Source organism: Silurus meridionalis, chromosome 25, assembly GCF_014805685.1.
Source record: "Silurus meridionalis isolate SWU-2019-XX chromosome 25, ASM1480568v1, whole genome shotgun sequence".
Taxonomy (NCBI): Eukaryota; Metazoa; Chordata; class Actinopteri; order Siluriformes; family Siluridae; genus Silurus; species Silurus meridionalis.
In genome coordinates, this window is record NC_060908.1 from 12,230,001 (window position 1) to 12,254,842 (window position 24,842).

Consider the following 24,842-nt stretch of genomic DNA (forward strand, 5'->3'; position numbering starts at 1 on the left):
GTATCTACCTCCTCAGATTTGGGAACTGGTTCTTGACTGGTTAATTTGAGATATCTTTGTTCGAGATTGAACAATTTCACTTGTCAAAACATATCTGAGTTTTTATCAGTTTATTGGTAAATTTGATGTTGTGGGACATCTTGAAGCTAATACACTCTATGGCCAAGGGTTTGTGAGCATCTGACTATAAGATTTGGATGGCACATACTTTTGGAGCATCCTGTTCTACATTTAGTTTCCATTTGCTCCTATAATAAACTTCACTCTTCCGGAAAGATGTTTCACTAGATTTTAGAGTGTGCATGTGGACAGTTCTGTTCCTTCAGCCACAACTGTTAAGTAAAGTCAGGTGCTGATGTAGGTGATGTGAGGAGGCCTGGGGTGCAGTCAGCATTTTAATTAATCCCAAAGGTGTTCAATAGGGTTGAGGTCAGAGCTCTATAGCAGGCCATTCAAGCTCTTCCACTCCAACCCATGTAAACCATATCTTCATGAAACTGGCTTTGTGCACAATTGCATTGTCATGATCAGGTTTGGGTCTCCTAAATCAAGTGAAGGAAAAATTTCAAGATACCACATCCAAAGACATACTATAGAATTGCGTGCCTCAAACTTTGTCCTACCAGATTGGTAAAGAAACCTGATCTGGGTGAAAAAATCAAATGCCCCAATACTTTTGTCCATATAGTGTAACCTAAAAATTACCCAACAAGTCCAATCTGACAAATCAGATTATCAGATTGGAGCAATCAAGGCTGCCATTGTATAACGATCAACAATTGCTGAAAAAACACAGCAACTCTTCAAGCATTAATACCTAACCTCTGATGAAGTTTCTTTTTACACATATGTTCACTTTAATCTCACCATGTTCATCTAATTCAGAGGGAAAAAACTATGTCGTTAAACTGTTTAAATGACAGGATGTTGAATATTTAACTGCAGGAAATCACGTGTGATCAGTTACGCAGCTATATCTATAAACTAGAAACGAAGCTGTTTATTAGAGCAACTTGCATCTGTTCTGAGAGAAATGAAGTTTGGTTAGGAACTGAACTGAGAATTTGTTTATGAGGATGGAGGCACGCTTTAATTAAAACAGTGACACCACAACTTACACGGGAAAAACCATAAAAGAGGAAATTAGTTTTGCGCAAAAAAAGACAGGGAAGGAAATATCTTTAGTGTATCTTCAGTTAACACATCAATATATGTTCAGCTAAGGGTTTAAATACAAACAAACAGACAAAAATATTGATTAATTGAAGAAATGAAAATTATGCAATGTTGATTTATTTTTTACTACTAACACGGCTGTTTTTAGAATTATTATATTTCTCTGTACAGTGTCTAGCAAAAGTATTTAGACCCCTGACCAGTTATCTATTAATCAGCCAACCAACCTGAACAACCCGAACAACCTGAACAACCTGAGGAATGAACCAAAATTGCTTCATCACTGTGTGTAACGCTGGTAGATACACTATATAGACAAGTATTGGGACACCCTACTTTCCAGCCATATGTGTTTCTTTCCCAAATGTTTATTGCAAAGCTGAAAACACACAATTGTACCGGGTGTCTTCGGATGCAGTAGCATAAAATATTTTTTTCACTTGAACTACGAGACCCAAACCTGTTCCATCATGACAACGCCCCTGTGCACACAGCAAACCCCATTAAGATATGGTGTACATGGGTTGGAGTGGAAGAACTGCTATAGGGCACTGACTTCAACCCTGTTGAACACCTTTGTGATGAATGTGAATGCTGACTGCCCCTCAGGCCTCCTCACCTCACCTACATCAGTACCTGACTTAACTAACACCCTTGTGTCCGAATGAGCACAAATCTACACAAGCTCATTTCAAAATCTAGTGGAACATCTTCCCAGAAAAGTGGAGAGAATTAGAAGAGCAAATGGGATGTGGATACAATACTTATGACCGGGTATTCCATCGTTTCATTAAAATATTAAACAGAAGGAAATTTCAGGGCACCTTTCGCAAGGCACTGTAATTATATACTTTTCCTGAGATCTCTAGTCTTCGGAAACAATAAATAAAACAGCTTACTGTAACTCGGAAGGGCGTGGCAGCAGCCGTGGGTTCCATTGCAGCTGGGTTTTTGTCAGGGGCGGAGCCGGGCATGCTCCGCCTCCGGCCTGTTTTTTCAGGGGGCGAATCTGGAACAGAGAAAAACATGGAGTGACTGTTAGGATGTGATGCAAATACCGACAGGATTATCTACCAGAACCACAAAAAGCCGCAACAAGCCCTAACACACCACACACACAGTGCTACAAAAAGAAGGCTCGTCATACGCTTTTCCATCATATCTTCTTCAAAGAGGCAGATCTGCGCATGTCATCTATTTTGTTGTTTGTGGAATGTGACGCTTAATTCAAGGCATTCAATGAACTCCCACAACATGAGGATAATGTTCCTCAACAATATACACCAATCAGCCATAACATTATGACTGGTGAAGTGAATAACACTGATTAGCTCTTCATCATGGTACCTGTTAGTAGGTGGGAAATATTGGGCAGCAAGTATACATTTTATCCTCAAAGTTGACGTGTAGGCAGCAGGAAAAATGGCGAGCGTAAGGATTTGAGCGATTTAGACAAGGACCAAATTGTGACGGCTACACGACTGGGTCACAGCATCTCCAAAACTGCAGCTCTTGAGGGGCTGTTCCTGGGCTGCAGCGGTCAGTATCTATCGAAAGTGTGCCAAGCAAGACACAGTGGAGAACTGGCGACAGGGGTCATGGGTCTCATTGATGCAACAGAAGAGCTGCTGTAGCTCAATTTGCTGAAGAAGTTAACGCTGTTGATGCTCGACGGGTTCAGGTCTGTTTTATTAGCAAAATGGGGACCAACACAATATTAGGCAGGTGGTCATAATGTTATGCCTGATCAGTGTATATGCAATCTACGAAACTCCAGAACTCATTATATCGCAGGTTATTAGCCATGAAGAATACTACATGGATATTATTAGCATTAGCCTGGGGAAATCGGGGGGAGGGGGAGTTTAGTGTCAACATAATAATGAGATTTGATGCCTGGTTTGTGTGAGGACACAAACCTTAGTTTTAGTCAGAGCATGTGGTACAGAAAAATAGAGAGGAAGTGGGGTATATATAATCAGAGTATGTGTGAGAGATAGAGAAAGAGTGAGTGTGTGTGTGTGAGAGAGAGAGAGAGAGAGAGAGAGAGAGAGAGAGAGAGAGAGAGAAAGAGAGAGGTAGATATATGAAAAGAATAAAAAGGAGGGGAGAGATGATGAGAATGAGAGTGAGAGGGAGAAAGACATGGAAAGAATAAGAATAAGGAGAGAGATTTTGAGAGAATGAGAGAGAGAGAGAGAGAGAGAGAGAGAGAGAGAGAGACGGGAGGGACGGAAGGAAAAACATGGACAGAATAGGAGAGAAGGATGGAGATGGTGAGGCAAAAAAGAGAAAGAGACATGAAGAGAGAGAGAAAGACAGGGGGAGAATTTAGAAAGAGAATGAGTCATGGACAGAATGTGTGTGCGCGCGTGTGCACGTGTGTGTGTGTGTGTGTGTGTGTGTGTGTGTGTCTGTGTGTGTATGCCAATAATAAAGTTTTTCTACAGTTTTTAAACTTGGTTTTACTCAACAGGTTGACAAACATGGCCCGGTTGCCAATAGATTCTCTCTGTACAACTACACATGTTCAGGGTACTATTTTGGGACGTTTTGTTGTTGAGGCGAGTTCCTCCTCCCAGCACCTGGTGTGGTTCCATATTATTTAGTTTGTTTCTCTTGTTATTTGTTTTCTGCTTTTGTCTCCAAGAAAAAAATCTCTCAATTTGTTCACCTAATGTGTGCCCCTTTTCTATCATTGTAAAATAAGATTGTATTTCAGTCCCGGTCTCCCAGTTCGGACCCCCTCATGTGTAATCAGCAGTAAAGGTACACATATTCATACCGAACTGTTTCGGTACAGGGCTTTCAGTTCGGAGTTCGAAGTGTCAAGCTGCAAGTTTTTAGTCTCCGCTTTGCATTTTGAGCGCAGTGTCACTGTTTTTTTTTTGTTTATTATTAATATTATTACAATTGAAAACATACACAACAGTGGAAGGGCTATAAAAAAGAAACTAGAGTTAGCGCAGTGTCTGTGTGGCAAATCACTCCGTACCGAATATATGATTTTTACTGTGTTGTAAAACCTTTGTTACTAAATGCGGAAAATTGCAATTTCTGCGTTTTTATGACAGGCTTGAGATATAAATTCTTTTAAGTTTTACGCCCAACTTCAAGAATTTCTATTAAAATAAGCAAATCCTGACAAATCCACATATCGATGGAGTGAATAAATGAAGGGTGGAAGGAATGAAGACATTTGTTAAAGTGTGTTGAAATAAGTAGAACAATTAATTAGATCATATCTTATTTAATATTTCTTTGTTAAATATTAAATGTAAAACACACACACACACACACACACACACACACACACTTATATACACGTATCTGTGTTACCCAAATAATGTCTAATAAATGTAATCTATTTAATTTCATTTTACCATTTATTAAATTTAAATTTTATCAATGTAATTTGTGCTAATTTAATCGATTACTTAATTTAATCAAAATATAAAAAGTGTATTGCATTTACTTTTATAAAATATACAAAATTATTTGATATTTAAACAAGAGGCCATTTTATTTAAAATTGTTTTAAAAATGTAAACTGTTCACAAATGTTAATAATAATTAACTGTGTGAATAAAAAAATTACAAGTGATTTTATGTTTCTTCATTTCTTATCTGCATGGATATCGAACCAAACCGTGACTTAAAAACTGAGGTACCAAACCTTGAGTTTTGTGTACCGTTACGCCCCTAGTAATCATGGTAGAATATTGATATTGATATTGAATATTGTAGTTCCCATACAATGTCTGTTGGATTATTGAATCCTGCACACACACATACTGTTTGCGGGGAATATAGCGTGACTTGCTCATCACAGAGCAAATATGAGCACATTGATGTTGTGACGTGATAGCAAAAGAGTGAAACGTGGCATTTATTTATTTATTTATTTTTTGTCTTGTCGGGTGTGTCTTTATGTACCTGCATTGTGAGGACAAACAGAAGTACATTCAGATCCTGTTGAAGCCAGTTTCATCCCTTTCACCAAATGACATGCAAAAGCCACCTGATTCTGAAAGCTTTCGAGCATTGAGGTTAGCATTATCTAACTACAGGGATGCACTAAAGTGTCTCATTTTATGTATGTGTTTATGTGTGTATTTGTGTGCACACATCAGAGTGCGCTGTGATGACAACTTTTTTTGGTAACTAAGGGTAAAAATGATGATCTGGAACAGGAAAACTGCTAATGACTCATCTTTATCTATTATCTCCTTCACACACACACACACACACACACACATGCGCGGAACAAGATGCTCTTTGTCCTTGTGTGGTCCGAGCACATGTTTCTATTAGACCTTCGTTGTCACTGGTGACATTTTGATTGACAACTCAAATTTGGTCAAGCAGAAAGTCCAATTTCTGAGCTGTGCTGTTCCCATGACAACAAGATCTCAGGGGGAATTTGGATCATTCTGGCTTGGGAAAACATTACCACCTGTCTTACACACACACACACACACACACACACACACACACACACACACACACACATTAGGGCTTTACCTAATCCTTAAGATTTACACAAATCCAGCAACATTTCATGATCCTGACTTCTGACTTTTGCAAATTAAAAGCAAATTTCTCAAAATGTCAGCATAAACCAGTAACTAAGGCCGTAAAAATTAAGACACGACTACCTCCCTTTATTCCTGTGCCAGTTGAGGGGGCGTGTCTATCTACAATGCCAGACGTAAACAAACCTGACAATCGTAAAAACAATATATATATATTTTATTTAAGTAGCTACTCTAATGTATTAAGATCTAAAATGGGATCCTGAGCTGCATATTTTTTAAGTATGACAGACTGTAGGTTCAAATATTTGTTGTTTAGTTTGTTTAAATAGCACACTTGAGTGGGAATGTGTGGATGTTGACGTAAAAAGTTGACACACCACTATAAACAGACAGCTAGCTTAGTCACGCAATTAAAAATGACTGTGTTGTTATCAGATACTTTAATTTGAATATTTGTATAAGAAGATGTGATCTGGAAACACTAACGGAATGGACGCTAATGGATTGGATTACATCTGCTTCTTGCAATCGAAATGGAAAAAGTCAACCAACAAGCTAGCTAATATCTAATATTGAGGACCATTAGGCTTTTTTACTTTTATTTAATAATATAAGTTGCTTCAGGCCCTGAAATGTTCAAAAACAGTAGACAGATACACAGAATACAGATATAGACAGTACTACCTACTTAATAAGTAAGGGTATTATAAGTGGTCATCAAAATATGCCTATAAAATATGCCTACACACACACACACACACACACACACACACACACACACACACACACACACACAGTCTAAAACTATGAGAATTTAAAATCTGGACCTGTTGCTAATGTCATCCAGGTTGTGAAAAATTGCATCCACATTCTGCATCTGTCAATTCAAGACAGAATAATGCCATGCGAGCATACACACACACACACACACACACACACACACACACACACACACACACACACACACACACCAATACAGTGAATATCAATATATGCATCAGAAATCAAGGATCTTAAAGCCTAATGAGAACAATGTTCAGCTTCCAACCTGGCTTATATCACACACACACACACACACACACACACACACACACACACACACACACACACACACACACACAGACCCAGACACACGGTCAGAAAACACACTTCCTGTACTATGAGCAGGAATGTCGTAGTGTTTCCCGGCTTTCCGCTTTAGGATGTTCTGAGGACTCAACAATACTGAAGCCATTTCACTAACTCTCGATCTCAGTTGTTTAATCAGCAAGGATTTGTTTAAAACATTTTCACATTACATTTTTTTTATTCACCTTGAATAAACCTCGCTCTTGTGATGTCTCACAGAATTTAGTTACACCCAATCGAGAGTCATGAAGTAGCCTGAACATGAACAAAACATAAACGTAGGTATTGTGAAGCAGTATACCACAGTGAGGTTGAATTCTAAGATCTGATTGGTCAGAAGGTTGGACAATAGCTCAGACTCTAACCTGGATGTTTATATCAATCCATTTGTGGAAGCAGAGGCGTAGTTCAGAGTCAGTTAGGTAATAGTGGGCGGAGCCAGGTGAGGTGAGTGATACGGATCACTCAGTTGTGATAGACCAGTCATTAACCAGTCTTTACTGCTTTAAAATGGAAAGACATCAGAGCCGAGAGAGAGAGAGAGAGAGAGAGAGAGAGAGAGAGAGAGAGAGAGCTCTACTTTAAAAAAATTAATGTAACAATATAAAACCTTTATGTCCAATTTCATCCTCTTCATCAACAATACTGTTGTAATGTTATTGTCCCAATAGTAACAACTGAAAACCAAAATTAAATAGTTGGTGTTTGTTTGAACAATGAAAAACATACATTTTTTTATTAATTAATTTAAAAAGTGAGAATTGGGAGGTGCATAAAGGAAGTGCATGAAGTTTACAACATACTGTAAGTGGTCACAGAAAGTAACCTGTCTCATGGACAATCCTAAACAAATGTAAGATTAAATTCAATATATTTCTTATTTATGTTTTAAAAATGGCAATTATTGGCAAACTTCTGCATTTGTATACATCAAATAAAAAAAACTCTGGAAGTGGATTCTTGCTTATGGTATATTAATGAATGTTAATTAAGTAAGCAAAAGCAAGTGGTATTTGTTTATGTGCTAATGAGAAACTTCATAACTAAAAAAAAAAGTTAATATTAAATTTAAAACTACATCAGGTTCCTAAGAATTTAAACTCTGGTCTCTGGGTATGAATAATAAAAACTTCCTTCAGCTACAATTCAGAATTTTAATAATTAACAACCACAAACATGTTCATTAAGGTGTTGCTTGTTTTGGTGGACAAGTTGTATAACCAGCGGTTACTTTTTTAAATTACTCTTAGTAAATGGTATTAAGATAGTAAGCTGGTTATAATGTAACTGCAAATGTGTTAAAGTGTGTATACTTGGTGTGAATTAGTTGGCTGTGAGTCAGAACTTAGAGCTGATTCTCAGCTTCTTTCTGAAACTGATGTCCGGTTCATGTTCAGGTCTTTGTCTGAGGCAACAGGAAGTCAGTGCGTTAATAAAAACAAAAGCAAATCCGGTAAATGTGACACTGCTATTGTGAAGTAATGTGTTGACTTCATAAGACAAAAAACAAAAAAGACAAAAAAACAGCTAAAGTTTCTCATGAAAGCAATAAGAATAATATTATCATTAATATAATATTAATCATGATCATAATAATAATAATAGTATTAATAATAATAATAATAATAATACATACATATATATTCTATAACTCTATACTAAAAATTTACATTTACTACAATTGCATTTATTTTTTTATTCTATAATAATTTAAAGTTTTATATTCTATATTATTTACAGGTTTTAATAAAAGCTAAATTGACATTTTAAGAATTAAAATTTTGAATGTAAAAATTTTCTACTTGTTCTAGCTGGTTTTATTCAGTTTGTGGTAACATTTATAGTAATAAAAAACATTTATATAAAGAATTCGTACAAAAGTTCAATATATTCAAGGCATATTATATAAATATATTGTGACAATTTATAGGGATTTTATCTGTATTACATTATCAGTTTTATACTGTATCAGTCACATCAGTCTGCCCTAAGACAACTTGATAAATATCATTATTTCATTTGTGTACTTTAATCTGGGACTCCTGAATGACTTGTATACTGCCTTAATTAACAATAAAAACAGAAGTACTGTGTCATAATTTCGGCCCCAAATGTCTCCAGATTTGTTGGGAAGCTAAAGGAAGAAATTTTGGAATTCTGAGACTTCATGCCTGAAAACAAGCAACAATCCATCAGTTATTTGAAAAAGCAATTTTCTGTTGCGCTCACTATCCGAAATGCTGTTCCCTTTCCAAATGTGATACAAATAGTGTGTATTGACATGCTGAGAAAAAGTTTCTCATTGTAAAGATTTTATTGAAAGGGTTTAAAAAAAGAGTCGGTGCAAAAGGGAGCTTTCAAACCACTATATCAAGGCTGAAGTAATAGAAAAATATTCTGAACTAAAGACTAATTCTGAACACAGAAGTGCTACTCACATCTTTATCTTTATTCAATATGAAGGCTTTTTTGTGGTTACTGCTCTAACCACAAAAAAAAGCCAGTTACTCATTTGACGTGGAAGCACAAGAGCGGAAATACTCAGTATAGTGCGTGGGCGATGTCATTTAAAGTCAGGTGCTTTAAAGAAAAACTTGTCAATGCAGATGAAAGGAGGATGAGTGGATTATAGTTATATATTTCTATATACAGTGGGGGTCTTTTTTTTAGTATTTTTGTAAGGAGTGTCCAATGTCTGGTAAATAGGTAAAGTCTTCATAAAGAGCAGTTATTAAAGGAACACTTGTTTTTTCACTAAGAAATAATAAAAACAATGCCATGCTTTTTAATGAATAGAAATAGTAGGCTATGGAAAATTGCTGTGATGCAAAAAGAATAAAAATACAATAAAACAGTAATTATGTTATTATGTAATTAACAGCACACGATGATTTATAGCGTAGTTCTTTGCTCGGATCACCGCCATAGTCCTATAGTTCTGAGATGCTTTGTTCACCCTCCGCAGTTATCGAGTGCGTATCTGATTTGTCAGATCTTTATGATGTCAACGTCGAACCAGCCTAGCTGTACTGCTCTCTGACCTCTCCTTTCTGGACATCACCTTTCTGTTTACTGAGCAAAATCCTCGCGAAATGTTTCTTGTTTTCTGCACCGTTCTGTATATTGAAAGTTTCATCCATGCCACAGTTTAAGTCGCCAAACCCTACATTTTTCCGCATTCTGATGTTTGATGTGAACATTAACTTATTTAGTATTCGCCCTGTATCTGAGCATTACGCTGGTGCGACGTGACCGGCGGAATGAGCATCTGCCCAAATTTATGTTCATATAAGTGTCTGGAAAACGGAGACAACTCTCTGGAAAAGTAATAAATAGATAGGGTTTAATTGAAAGGAAGGTTACATTATTAGGTCATATTTAAGGTATAAAGAGTTGATGGAGAAGAATATAAAGGAAAGCATAAAAAAACGACTACAAACAGTGAGAATTCCCAAATGCAGGACATGTGAGCAAAATAGACGTGAACAGAGATTTCTATCTAAAGCAAATCAAATAAAAGGTTTTTGCTATTTTTAAAATAGACACTTAAACCTAACACCCCCCATTAGTTTTCATAGTTTCCTCATTCTCCCTTATTCTTTTTCTCCTCATTGTATGTCCTTTCTCTCGCCTTTGTTTTGACTTTCTGCCACGGCCTACGATTCCCTGCTGTCGTAACGTCTGTTTACACCATTTTTACCGAATCCTTATGATTGTCCAACTTCCCTGAATTTCCCCACTACCTTGTGCCGAAAACACACATGGTGCTGCTTCTCATGTGACCCACAGACATAACGCAGGACTTTGAGCCGCCGTCGCTCAGAGTTTATAGCGCTTCATGGGTAAAGTCTAACAGTCAGCTCACGCCAGACACTTCCTATATCCAGATCTGTGAAACTTCCTTTTTTCCCGGCACAGACTATGACACTCTATTTACAGCACGAGCTATAACTAGAAAAATAAAAACACAACAGTCTTAAAAAGTGCATGACCTTATGAGAATTGACGTGTGCTAGGGATATTCAGAGTCAAATCTTAATCTTTATGTTTCTTTGCCTACAATGCAGCAAACAGAATGAAGCTGAATACTGCAGCTGTCGTTTTCTGTCAACTGCAACGACTGTCCTCTAATTAGGGAGCAAAGAACCCTGAGAAACATATTAACAGCCGTCATGGAATGTAGGACCGTCTGAGAAAAGTCAACTGTGTAATACAGTTGTATACATCAGTATCAGTTTAATACATCAAATCTTTTATAATACTTTACCCCACACACATATATTTGACATTCACTTTCAATCAGAGACCACCCTTAGGGACCACCTACTAACACTGATACTGAGGACATACTGAGGCATCTGGAGGATCTTCTCAAACATCAGATCAACAATAGTTTGAATAGTTTCGGTTGTATGGTATTCGCTATAATATACATATAGTTATGGATAAAAATAGATGCATCTAAGAACATTATGAGATCTATGGTGTCTCCAGGTTCACTGCTTAATAACAAAAGTTTCTGATGCGTGAATTGTTTTTGAGACTAGGGAAGTGTTATAGATTTTTGTTCAGATAAGATATACCTTTATTCATCCCACAGTGGGGAAATTTCTGTGTTACAGCAGCAAAGAAAAAGAAATATGCAAAAATATATATAAAAAAAGAGTAAAAACATAATACAGTGTATACAACACGATGTATAAATACAAAAGAAGAAAAAGAGACCACCAATAAGTAGTTATGCTATTAAACATATTGCACATAGGTAATATTGCACGATTTTAAACTATTGTTATTACGCATTTATTGCATAAAAATCGTTGGTATTGTTATTATTGTATTGAAACGGTTTCATAGATGCTACATATATGCTACAGTTCTGTGTTATAATCGTGTAAAGTGTGGACAGACAGAGTGCTTACAGGGACCATAATGCATTAGCGGATGAAATACACCATTCCTAGTATAAATAATTTATAGAAATCCAAGTTATATTCTCCTGAACTTCATACCTTACAAAGAAGGAAATTATTAAGAATATTATAAAAATTATAAAGAAGGAAACTCTCATGAGAACGGTGAGGCTACACAGTTTGTTTATTCACTTCAAATTGTGGAGGGACACAATGTTTTTCTAAAAAGATGAGAATTAATACAGATACTTGACAAACTCAAAATACTTCGATACTGTCCACAGCTATTACAATGTAAGTGATAGCATGAAGTAACTTCTCTGAGAATTTCCAATAACATTACATTGAACTTTAAATGGGTACAAAAGTACTTTATAATGTGTAATTTAGTGACCAATTTAGAAAAATTGGTTATAAAACTAAAACTAAAAAGTAATTGAATTGTTACTTATGTAAATATAAAGTAAAACTTTGCATCGACTTCAGTTGGCATTATTAAAGTAATTTAATCTGCTTGCAAAGGTTTTTTTTTTTTTTCAAATATTTATGTATAGCACATCTACATGTTATGGTTATGGGGAAACTGCTGTAGTGTATACTCTCGTTAAAATGGAAAAATGGTTACACCCCCACTGGCTTATTTGGTTATAACTTATAAAATCCAAAAGAGTCCAACTGAGCTATTTCTATTGAGCTCATTGTCCCTCAGTTCTTTTCTTTTCTTTTACATTTGCATAATCAAATCCTTCCTGATGTACCTCAGTAAGGCGCGATAAGAGTCTCACTGGACCGCTTTTTTGTTGTCGTTTTTTTGGTCGGCTAAGATAACCAATCTCTAAATGCAATGAGTATAAAAGAGTGAAATATTTCTATGTCTCATCCAATGTTCAATGGACGAGATGACAAAAAAGCGATTGCGATGAAGTCCTCCTTAATTGCAGGGAGCACGCTGGAATCGTTTTCTAAAGCATTTCTTTCCCTGCTTTATCAGTGCCCATTCCTATCAGATGCCTCAATGGCACTGGGCCAAAACTAACATAAATCTCTAACACATACAAACTCAGGGCAAGTTGGCATTTCATGGAGTACAGGTTTTCTTCCTATTTTTTTCTCACTAAATAGGCCGGGATACGGAAGTTCACTATCTCTCTCTTTTTGTCAAGTGAAAGCATAGAAAACAATACAAATGATTCATTATTATAGAAAACAATACAAATGATTCATCATTATAGTAAATGAGTAAAGGAGTGCTGAGATCTCTGGCATCAAAAATCATCTCAAAGGTTATTAGTCACATTAACTTTGAACTTTTTGTTGCTTAGATCTAACATTTGGAAGTGGTTTGACATTGAAATCATTTCCATTTCAGTGTTTTTGCTTGTTTGTTTGTTTGTTTTTGTTCAATTGTTAACAGCTTCAATAAAATCATTGACAGGAGGCACAATGCAGACACATTTACACATATTCTAACTTGAAGAAATGTTCCTTTGGTGTACTTATTAATGCTAAACTAAACCTAAACTTAACCCTCAGTAAGCAAAAGGCTACATTTTACTATAAATTCTTATGAGCACACATTTCGTTTTTGCAGTGATAAAGTGTCCCCACAAGGTTAAAACTCTCAGTACTTCTTTCTTGTGAGTCCACACACACACACACACACACACACACACACACACACACACACACACACACACACACACACACACACACACACACACAAAGTTTAGCAAACTTGGCAAGGTGGTAATTTACTCATTGTAAGGAGCCGATAACAAAACCAACTGCCGTTGCTGTGGGTGACTGTGAAACACTGCCGTGCATATGCCATTTAATAAAAAATTATTAAGTATTACACACTTATCCAAAATCTTTTCATGATTTTTTATAAATTGTCCATTTGCAATCGCTTTAATGGATATAAAGTCATTAGTATCATGTTATTCAACAATGAATGACACAAAAACTCTGTACATCTTTGTGGTTGGTTTACACTGTTTATATTTAAAGAATTCTATTTAAAATACATTTTAAATTGTGTACAGATGTAACATTATTACATATTATATTATTATAATATATTATATATTTAACCCTATTTAATTCAAGTGACAAGCCAACTACGCTCATGACTGCAATTAAATACTAACCATGACCACGAAACTAATAATGATAGGTATTGAAAACGACCTGCACCTTGAGGGTGAACTGTGATTAAATTACCATTAAAATTGATTTCTTTTGGGTAAAAGTTTGAACAGAAATCTCACAGTAGAAGGCAGAATTATGCCTTAAAGTTATGGTTCAGACACTTATAATTCAGCAGTAGTTCCAGCTGTAACACAAATCACAGGTTTGTTTCAATCAATGCTCTTGTTCTAATATTTCACCAGTTTCTGCAGCTCATACTGAGGGTCTTGTTAAGAACTATATGAACTGTGAACGATATGTTTTTACAATTACAGTAAATGCATTCTGCACTTTGTAGCAGGACAAACTATGTTCTGGTTTGCTTGTTCATTTCATCTTAATAACCCCAAGAACAGTAAATGTGAGGCAAATTATAGCTATTTATTGACAGCAGAACCTTATTTTATATATTTTTTTTTACTTCTTTCATATCGGTAATAAAACATCTCAGGAGTATGAAACTTTTTCAGCGTCATGTTAAGCAATCGTTTTTATCCCATACATAATGTACAACCATCGCTTGATTGTTATTTCTTACAATCTACAAGTAAGTGTGTCCTGCTTGACCGGTTGTGCAGGCGCTCTGATCCGGTATGAGGGTCAGGGAGAAACTTTGAAGCTCCATGACTATTACAATCATACGGGGATTTTGTCTGTACAGCCTGCTGACGAATTAGTTCAAATGTTTGACCTGGACACAACCAAAATCCAAATTAAATACCACACACCCTTCGAGGCACACATGGCCTAAAAGCTGTGCATAGCTCAGTAGCAATTAAGTGGCTTTTACAGCTGGCACTGATGTTATAAATGCCACACTGATGCCACAAAACAAGCTTGCATGCAGCTGGTAACAAGTATAAAACCTTTCTTTGGACAGCCGTCCAACAGAGGGTCACTGGAGTAACCTGAGACTGGAATGTTGTGCCAATGTTGCAGTGTTTGGTGTCACTGTGTTGACATTTGGAGTAATCCAGATTGTTACAATGGTTTCCACGTAAATGTAGTTTGTAATACAACCAGCTACAATCACTAACTTCTAATATCTCTGTATTAAAGTCTTCTGCATTTGCGTGTTGGTTGTCATGGTTGTTGCCATGTGTAACAGTGGTGAGAAAAGGGTTAGAGTATACACAAGCTGTAGAGGTGAAGAAGCAAGGCACAGACATAGTTCATACAGAATCTGAAGTGTAAAAAAATATAGAAAATATAGTAAAGAAAAAAGCACCAGAAGCACCTTTACCCTTATTTACAGGTCTGGTCCTGCTCCTAGAGCGACTGCGTTGCCTCTGAAGTCTTGTTCGACCCAGCAGCCTGTAGTAGTAGCTGGGTCTCCCAGAACCTTTCCTAGTTATTCCTGACATTCTTCTCACCCACACTCACAAACAACTCATCAACTTTCTGAGTACAAACTCCTCAAGTCCCAAACACAAGCACACACTTCCTCACGTTCTTCTGTTCTGTGAGTGAAAACCTCGTGTCTAGAAGTTCACAGTGATCAGATCCATAGAACAGAAATCCACCAACTGGAGGAGCAAAAAGTTCTTCAAATGCCTCCAGTTACACTGTCCCTCCACACCGGTTGGTTGTAATCTGTGTGAGTTCTCTGGAGGTGGGGATATGCCATGGAGTGCACAGATAGAACAAGACAAAGTTTCGGGCTGGGAGGAAATCCTGGAGTGGATTTCCTAGAGAGGGGAAAGAGCTCAGCTGAGGGAATGAAGGGGCCAAGATTACTTAGCATAGAGATTTTAAGAGATGACTGAGAACGTAGAGTTTAAAAGATACCACATATCTTGTCTTGGACCCTGATGTACCTTTGGATTCTTTAGAGCTCTCTCTAATCGGAGCGATTCTTTCAGAAGCTACAGTAATGCCTTAGTAACTGTTCTGATGATGATTATAATGATCAACCGTTAGTGTTTACCAGGGTGGAGAACTCCTCATTGGGAAAGATGCAACATATACATTTACACAATTTATCTCCTCATCAACCGATGCCCTGTCAATGGGGGAGGGGTGGAGTTATTAGAACCCCACCAGGTTAGAAATGTTCCACCATAGGATTATAGTGATAAGATAATGATTCAGTCATTCTAAAAATGAAGTAAATTTAATGTATAGTTAAGTTAAATAAGTAGAATGTAAACTCTTTTGAATACTCATATAAATTTATTGTCAGTGAAGCTAGTTAAAAGGAATATTTAAGGTTTCCAGCCAGTGGTTCTTATTCAAACTGTTACCACAAAGTTGGAGGCACAAAATTGTATAAGATGCCTCTGGATGTGGTAGCAATAAACTTTGCCTTTATTAAGCTAGGAGACCCAAAGCAGTTCCAGCATGACAATACCCCTATGCACAAAGCCAGCTTCCTGAAGATATGGTTAGCTGAAGTGGAAGATTTTGATTGGCCTGCTATAGAGGTCTAAACCTAAACCCTGAACACCTTTGGGATGAATCAGAATGCTGACTGCACCCAGGCCTCATCACATCACCTACATCAGTACCTGACTTTTATCAATGTCCTTGTAGCTGATTGAGCACAAAGAGCGGCAAGCACACTCCAAAATCTAGTGGAACAACTTCCCAGAAGAATGGAGAAGCAAATTATTTATATATTATATATAAAATCGGGATGTTCAAAAAACACATACAAAATCAGTTGAACATTAGGAAAGACTTATATAATATACATACATACATACTTATATAAAGACAAATATAATGGAAATATAATACAAATTATAGGATTATTATTATTAAAATAATGATCAGCTCTTTGGAACATTCCTGCTTCAGTATGAACAGATTCCAGAACCTGGGTTTGTGTTTCTGTGCGTGTGTGTGTGTGTGTGTGTGTGTGTGTGTGTGTGTGTGTGTGTGTGTGTGTGCGTGCTTTTAAAGGAGGCCCTGACAAGCTTCTCCAGGCCTGGCTGTCCTTAGCCAATCAAAAGTTAGCTGCGGGTGTAGGTCAAGCAGCTGGAGTACTGCTCAGCAGATGGACACAAAGACACGTAAAGTGTGCACACACACACACACACACACACACACACACACACACACACACACACACACAACTCTCACAAGCAAACACAGCATACAGTATACCAATTTACAGAACTCAAAAATAGGAAATAGATATACAGAAACAAAAAGTGTAGACAGAAGATGAATAAGATCAAGAGGGCAAAAGAATGAGGCTCTTTTAATGTCTAGTGCTGTGGACACAAATGGACACACACTTCCACACCTGTTGCATTGCGTATGGAGAATAAGAGGTTTTTTTTTTAGGAAACAGTAGGAAAATCTAAGATCAAGTTTACATCACAAAGTTTTGTTCAGTTAAACACAATTAGACACACACACACACACACACACACACACACACACACACACACACACACACACACTCACACACACACACACAATAACGAAAGGTCATAAACCTGTCAAATGCATAATTCTACCTGAGTGTTTGGTTTCTCTGGTTAGTTGTGTGACTCTTTGTTTGATAGCCGTTATCGCTCCCTGCAGGGACACACACACACACACACACACAGTCACCCTGTTCATAGCTGAAGCTCTTGAGGTTCACTCTGGTTTGGGGTCACATTCAGGGGGCCATGCTCGTTTCCTGTTCTCAAAACTTTCCCTGCAGTCAGACACTCTGGGGACTGACTTCATCGTAACAGCTTTTGCTGATAACCATGTGTGTGTGTGTGTGTGTCTGCCTGTGTAGGTGTAGGTGTATGTGTTTATGTGCATGTGCATGTGTGTATATGTGAAACACTATATCCTAGAAGCTTTCTGAAAAAAATTGCCTTGACAATTCTAACTTCAGCTGATATGCGACACTTAAAGACAATAAAGATAAAGACACCATGCCAAGGAAGCCCAGTGTACAGGAAGTAGCATTGATAACAGTGTGTTTTTGTAGTGGAGTTCTGGGAAAATCCCTCAAATGTTGACTCTGAGAGATTTCAGGAAAGCAGCCAATTTAAAATTCTCTGCCTAATCTTAAAAAAAAGCTTCCTCACAACTACTCTAACTTTCATAGCCAGAGTTTCCCAAAAACATTCTCACAAACAACCATCAGGTCGCCATTAAATGATAGAAACGAGCACCACAACGAATGCTCTCACCCAGTTCAGGCGATCGTAACATTGCGCTGGTTTTGACAAGCCATGTGTAGTAAAATCATACTTTGGGGCAAAAGAAAAGACACACTTTCCTGACTTTACTTCACAGCTGATACAGAAATACAGAAACATTTTAACACATTTAATGCTTTCCTATATGGCTTTTTAAGGTTTTTTGTTCTACATGAACAACACAACAACACTGTAACTCATTTTGCTGAGGTAAAGTTTTAGCCTTCTGGTGGTTCTAATGTTTATTCAGATGTTAGACAAGATATGCTCATTTAACTCTCAAATGTCCATTAAAGCTTTGTGGCGTACACAAAGTGTGTGCAATAGGTTTTGAGACATTATTTAAATTTATTAAAATGCCATTCAACATTTAGGAATGATATTACCCAGACACAGAGAGTTGCACACTTGCAGACACACATGCAAATATCGTATGTTGTAGCGATGCCTTGGGTAAAAACGCTATTACTAGCTAGGAAATAAAAAGATAGATGACACTTTGCCAATTATTTTGTATCTTTAGGCAGCTGTGTATAAAAGAGAAAGAAAGAAAGAAAGAAAGAAAGAAAGAAAGAAAGAAAGAAAGAAAGAAAGAAAGAAAGAAAGAAAGAAAGAAAGAAAGAAAGAAAGACTTTTTTCAACTACTTTTAGCACTACAACCCAAGTGTGGTCATGTGTTTACTAGAATGGCATCAATGCCCTGGTAAACAAACTTCCATAAACAAATTCTTTACATGGGTTGAAGTGAAAGAACTTGAGTGGCCTGCTATAGAACTCTGACCTTAACCTTACAGAACACCTTTAGTGTGTTTGGGGTCCATTCACCTTTGGGGTAAATTGGAATGCTGACTACAATCCAAGGCCTCGTCACATCACCTACATCGGTACCTGACTTTACCAACACTCTTGTGGCTGAATGACCACAAATCTCCACAAGAACACAAAAATCTAGTGGTATATCTGACCAGAAGATTGCAGATTAACATAACAGTAAATAGAAACTAAAGGTTAAATGCGCATATGAATCTTATGGTAAGGTGTCCATATAGTGTAATTTCAACTGGATATATAATTATTGATGTTTCTGCAATAATCGACAGTACATACTTACCTTATAAGCAGCTACTTTTTTCCCACGTTTTGAACCCCACGGCTTAAACAACGAAGCGGCTTATTTATGAATTAATACTGGGTTTTTCCCGGTTTCACAAACTTAAACCCAAAAAACTGAGCCCCATAACATTAGACCAATGAAATTTCCGAACGGAAACGAAAAAACGCACCTCACCTGTGTTCTGAGCTGCACGGCATCGGGAGAAAAAAAGTTTTTTTTAAACGCACGACAATGCCAAAAGATAAACTCTCGGGAGAAATAATTGTGAAAGGAAGGAGGAAAACAGTGAACAATGACTTTCTTGGTTGGCTACTGTTTAGATACAAGCCGTTGTAGCGTGTTGAGTCTGGGTGAAGGGAGAGCTCGCTAACTCCAGTTGCAACAGAAATCATATACGCACAGACAGGTTTCCAAAACTCATGCTTTTTTAGTTTTCTTGGCAACAGCGTTACGGGTTAGTCAATAAAACTTAGAAATGAGCATCAGAAAATAATAAGGACATATTCCTCGGTCTTGCACACATGCAGTAATAGCGGAAGAATGCAGTGGCTCTTAAAGGAGCCACAACATATTTCACCCGTTACACCGTGTAATAGACACTGTCTTTCGCCTGTGTAAAGTTCATTAGTTTCAATGTAGACAAATGTAGGCTTATAGACAGGTGCGGCTTATTTATGTTCAAAATAAAAATCTTTGTCAAATTCAGTGGGTGCGGCTTATATATGGGTGCGCTTTATAGTCCGGAAATTACGGTAATTGTAGATGTTAAACATCTAGAGAAGTTGTTCAATGCCATTACACTTACTCTTTCGTTCACTCATTTGTATTTGTATTTAGAATTAAAATTCTACTTGTGTTAACCTTACTGATGCCCCCAAAACAATGTACCTTGCTGAATCTCTGAAGGCAAAAGTTGCACAGCATTTAGAATTTGCTCAGCTTTTCAAATAACTAACTGGACCACAACTGCCTACGCTTAGACAACAGCCCATGGTGCTTGCTAGAACTTTCTGAACCGAGAAAGTCACAACTGTTGGAAAAGTTGGATTAGCACAATAAATATATATATGCCTCTGTAACCTCGACTTTATTACTGCAAGTTTATTCCATTTGCAGCACAGTGAGCTGTTCTGTGATATAAGATTCTAAAGATAATGAGACACAATATCAGAGTGCTTTCGCCCACTCTGTGTGTGTGTGTGTGTGTGTGTGTGTGTGTGTGTGTGTGTGTGTGTGTGTGTGTGTGTGTGTGTGCGTGTTAGAGAAAGAAAGACAGGAAAAGGTTATGTGTGAGAGTGTGAAAGGGCAGTAGATGAACGTTGCAGACCTATTTTTCCACTTTTGATCTTTAGCTTCTTTGTTCTCTGGGTCCACTGCTGATTTTCCTGCTGCTTTTGTTCACTCATTCAAGTGTGTGTGTGTCTGTGTGCACACACCGGTACTTGGGAGTTCTTTGTATTCCCGCCTAATAATAACCCACAAATGTCTGAATTGTGTTTCAATTGGGAGCGTTTTCACATCCTATCACGGCCGAGATCTAAATAGTCTCATTTTCCGAATAATGAGAGAAAAAGAAAAAAAAACAAGGAGGTGGGAAAGGAATCAATACTCACACCAACCATCATTTATCTCTTTATTCATGTGTCTTATCTGTACACCCACTTAAAAAAAAAGAGAGAGAGAACAGACCATTCATACTAAGGTATTTGATAAACGAGTTCACATTGAAGTATATTCTATCACGTCCTGGCTGTCAGGCATTGGCACTGTTATACCATCATTACAGAACAGAGCTCTTCGCTATTCTCTACTCTGATTGGTAGGTCATTGATTCGTTTTCCGTAACTACCAGCATTGGTGAACTGCTGTGGTGTTCAACACAATAAAACATTTCAGGATGTCTGGGTACTGGAAGATTATCAACTTCAAGGTGTTTATTGGGATCCCATTAAGGAAAGGAACAAGCCACATCTCACTACACCATTCCGTTATTTTCCTATAACAGTGCATCCTGTACTGGTTTATTCCTTATACATTGTTAATGTTTATTGTATGACACATGCTTATTTCCCATTATTTTATACACTATATATGTTCAAGTTAGTATTTATACTATATAACCTTCTTATAACCTTCCACTTCTGCTTATAACCTTCCACTTCTGCACAATTCCTCTTCAATGCCATAGCCTCAGAACCATTTATATTTATTCACTGTACATATGCTTACATATATATCACATGCTGTAAACATGCTAAATTTTTATCTGGACTATTTGCACGATTGCTACTTTTTGCACTTCAGGTAGATGCCAAACTGCACTGCGTTGCTGTGTACCTGTACTATGCAATGACAAAGTTCTTTCTTTCTTTCTATCTTTCTATCTTTCTATCTTTCTATCTATCTATCTATCTATCTATCTATCTATCCATCCATCCATCCATCCATCCATCCATCCATCCATCCATCCATCCATCCATCTATCTATCTATACTTCTCAATGCAATTTTTTGTCTCCAATTCAAAACTCAACAGATGTTAGGTGTATGTTTGGTTGCCAAAATGGGTATTAGTTGTATTCCAGATAAAATTGTATCTTATCCCACACTATTTTTGCTCTGTACTCAAATAAGAGATTGGATTGTTGAGTCTCACTTATCTTAGGGAGCAGACCTGGCATTTAAACATTGTATTTTATAATATTTGTCCGCAAAACTCAGAAAAATGGCGGCACCTCAGCCCCAAAGGTTATAAGAAATCTTTGAACCTACGCCCTCTTCCCTAACTCTATTAGAAGCAAAGACATGAATGACATGTCCATGTGTTTGGCATGTGCCAGAGAATCACAAAATCCCATTTGAGAAATGAGCCTACATGCATGTCATATGGAACTTCCCATCCAGTTTAGCAATATACACTAATGTCAAAGTCTAGATGATCAAACAAATGGAGAAACTCCATCTCTATAGACAAATCTTTTCTAAGCACATACACACAGCACCCCAAAATGACCAGCAAATGTACACTATATGGACAAAAGTTTGTGGACGGCTCACCATAAAATTCATATTTGTTTTTTTAACATCTCATTCACACATTAAGCCTCTATTAGCTATTATAATTCCATTCACTATTCTGGGAAGATGATGCACTACATTTTGGAGTGTGCTTGTGGAGATTTGTGTTCAAGGGTGTTAATAAAGTCAGGTACTGATGTAGATTATGTGAGGAGGCCTGGAGTGCTTTTTTACATTCATCCCAAAGGAGTTCAATAGGGTTAAGGTAAGAACTCTATAGCAGAGCACTCATGATCTTCCTCTTCAAACCATGTAAACTATATGTTCAAGGACCTGTCTTTGTGTGCATGCTCATTGTCATGCTGGAAAAGATTTGGGACAACTAATTCAAATTAATAAAAATGTAATGCATCCAAAGACATCCTATATAAGTGTGTTTCCAACATTGTGGTAATAATTTCAGAAAGAACCACATATGGCTGGAAAGGTCAGGTCTCCCAATATTCTTGTCCATATAGTGTAGATGCATGTTGGTGTCAAAATTTGCATGAGCATGCAACACTAACATTTCTTTCAGCAAGTGTAAAATCTGGTTATTACTATTATTTAGTCACACACATTTTAAACAGCTGTTAGAAAGAACGGATTTCTCAGTTAAGGAATCTTTAAAATTCCAATTTACTTTTATTGTACATTTTGAACTAAGTGGAGTCCATCAGGTTGTTCTGATTTATTAAAATGAAATTTGACATGTGCAAAACAAGGATCTTTTGCCAAAGAATCTCTATCTATCCATTTATTCCTGTAAAGCAGAGTCCATTGTTAAAAATGCTATTCAAATACAATTAAACTAAATTAAAAAGGTTCATTTGTTGATTTGTTATTAAAATGTCCATGCATTAAGTAGTTCTAAGTTTTAAGATCATATGTCGATTTGAGGTTATTATAAGATTATTATTATTTTTTATTTTTTCAAATTAATTTTAGATTTTCTTTTTTCAGATTAACATTGCATTTAAGCTTTGGCTGTTCCTAACCAACCTTTTTCTCATACATGGCATCTAATACTTGTACCACAGCAGCACATGTTTACAGCATGATATGAATATAAGCGAGGATCTCGGCTGAGGAAGCAATTTCCAAAGAGCGTAAAAAAAAACCTCGAAGAGTAATTGAGGGGTGGAATGTGAGAAATAGAGAACGAAGTAAAAAAAGACATGAAAGAGCGAGTGGTAAGGAGTTCAAAGGGAGAAATGAGGGTTGAGAGGTTGAACGAGTGGGGAGATGAGAAGAGAAAAAAACGGCCGAACTTCATCTGTTCTGGCTCTCACAGTGTAATGAAAAACAGCACTTGTAAAACCCTCAAGCACTTACACACACACACACACACACACACACACACACACACACACACACTCACACACATAAAAATATATACATATATATTCACAACCATACATGCAAACATAAAAATGTGTATTACTGTATTAACACATACACTCCAAATTTCATTAACAAACAGCGTTCACAAAGGGGTTCAATGGCGTTGATGTCAGAGCTCTAAAGCAGGCCACTCAAGATCTTCTACTCATGTAAACCATATGTTAATATACTTGGCTTTGTGCACAGACGGACTTAAAAATGCTACAGCATCCAAAGTCGTCCTGTACAATGGTGAGCCTTTTGGGGTAACAGATTGGGGAAAGAACCACTGGCTGGAGAAGTAAGGTGTCCCAATACTTTTGTACTTTAATATCGAAAGCCTAAATTTTCTATCGGAAATAACGTGTGCGGTATATCACTTCCAGTATTTTACAGATAGGAGAGATTAGGTTTCCACATTAAGAAAATTCCAGAACGATCTTTAGACACGTTTGCTCTGTTAAAGGCTCATGTTCTTTTTGTTATCATAGTTATTATTTGGGTGCATTTATTTCTAAATCTAAACAAATGCTGTTGAGGGGCAAAGCAAAAATACACTCCTCAAATGCTCTACTCAATTTCCACTTAAAGTGCGCTGCACTAGCACTATGAGGCTAATGAAGCTAACAAGCAAGGAGAATTACAACCTTGGGGAAAGCTAATAAACTGCAAACTGTTTTTCTGAATGCAGAACACTTGCGCTTATTTCGTTGTCTTGTCTTGGCGCTCCAACACGATTTCGACATAAATCGAAGTAAAACACTATCTATCTAACTAACTAAACTATTTTAGATATTATCAGTAATTCAGCTATTTCACCTGCTATTACTCATTAATGAACTATTCCAGCTGCTATTACTTGCTATTAAGCTATTCCAGCTTTATTAATATTAATTATGCTATTGGATTTGTAATTGCTGGTTATGAAACTATTTCAGTTGTTTTTACTGTTTATTAAGCTATTCCAGTTAAAATGACATTATTATACTATTCTAACTGTATTACTGTTTATTAAGCAATTACAGCTGCTATTACCTGTTATTAAGCTATTCCAGCTGTAAATATTAGGTATGTCCAGTTGATATCACCTATTATTCCAGTTTTATACGATTCCAGCTGTTATTGCTGTTGATTAATCTATTCTAGATGTTATTACTGTTTATTATGCTATTGCCGCTGTCTTTATTAGTTAT

At 36.8% G+C, this 24,842-nt stretch overlaps 1 protein-coding gene across 8 annotated transcripts in view; it reads right to left on the reverse strand.

Annotated features, from left to right (window-relative positions):
- dab2ipb (DAB2 interacting protein b) overlaps nucleotides 1-24,842 on the reverse strand; it is a 160,770-nt gene that overhangs the window by 76,468 nt on the left and 59,460 nt on the right. For 4 of the 8 annotated variants that reach the window (XM_046838901.1, XM_046838900.1, XM_046838904.1 and 1 more), the window contains one exon: nucleotides 2,076-2,185. In XM_046838901.1, the coding sequence (XP_046694857.1) occupies nucleotides 2,076-2,185 (110 nt within the window). Of the gene's footprint in view, nucleotides 1-2,075; nucleotides 2,186-15,182; nucleotides 15,525-24,842 lie in introns of those variants that run through there. The other 4 variants (XM_046838910.1, XM_046838903.1, XM_046838909.1 and 1 more) reach the window with 2 other exon arrangements.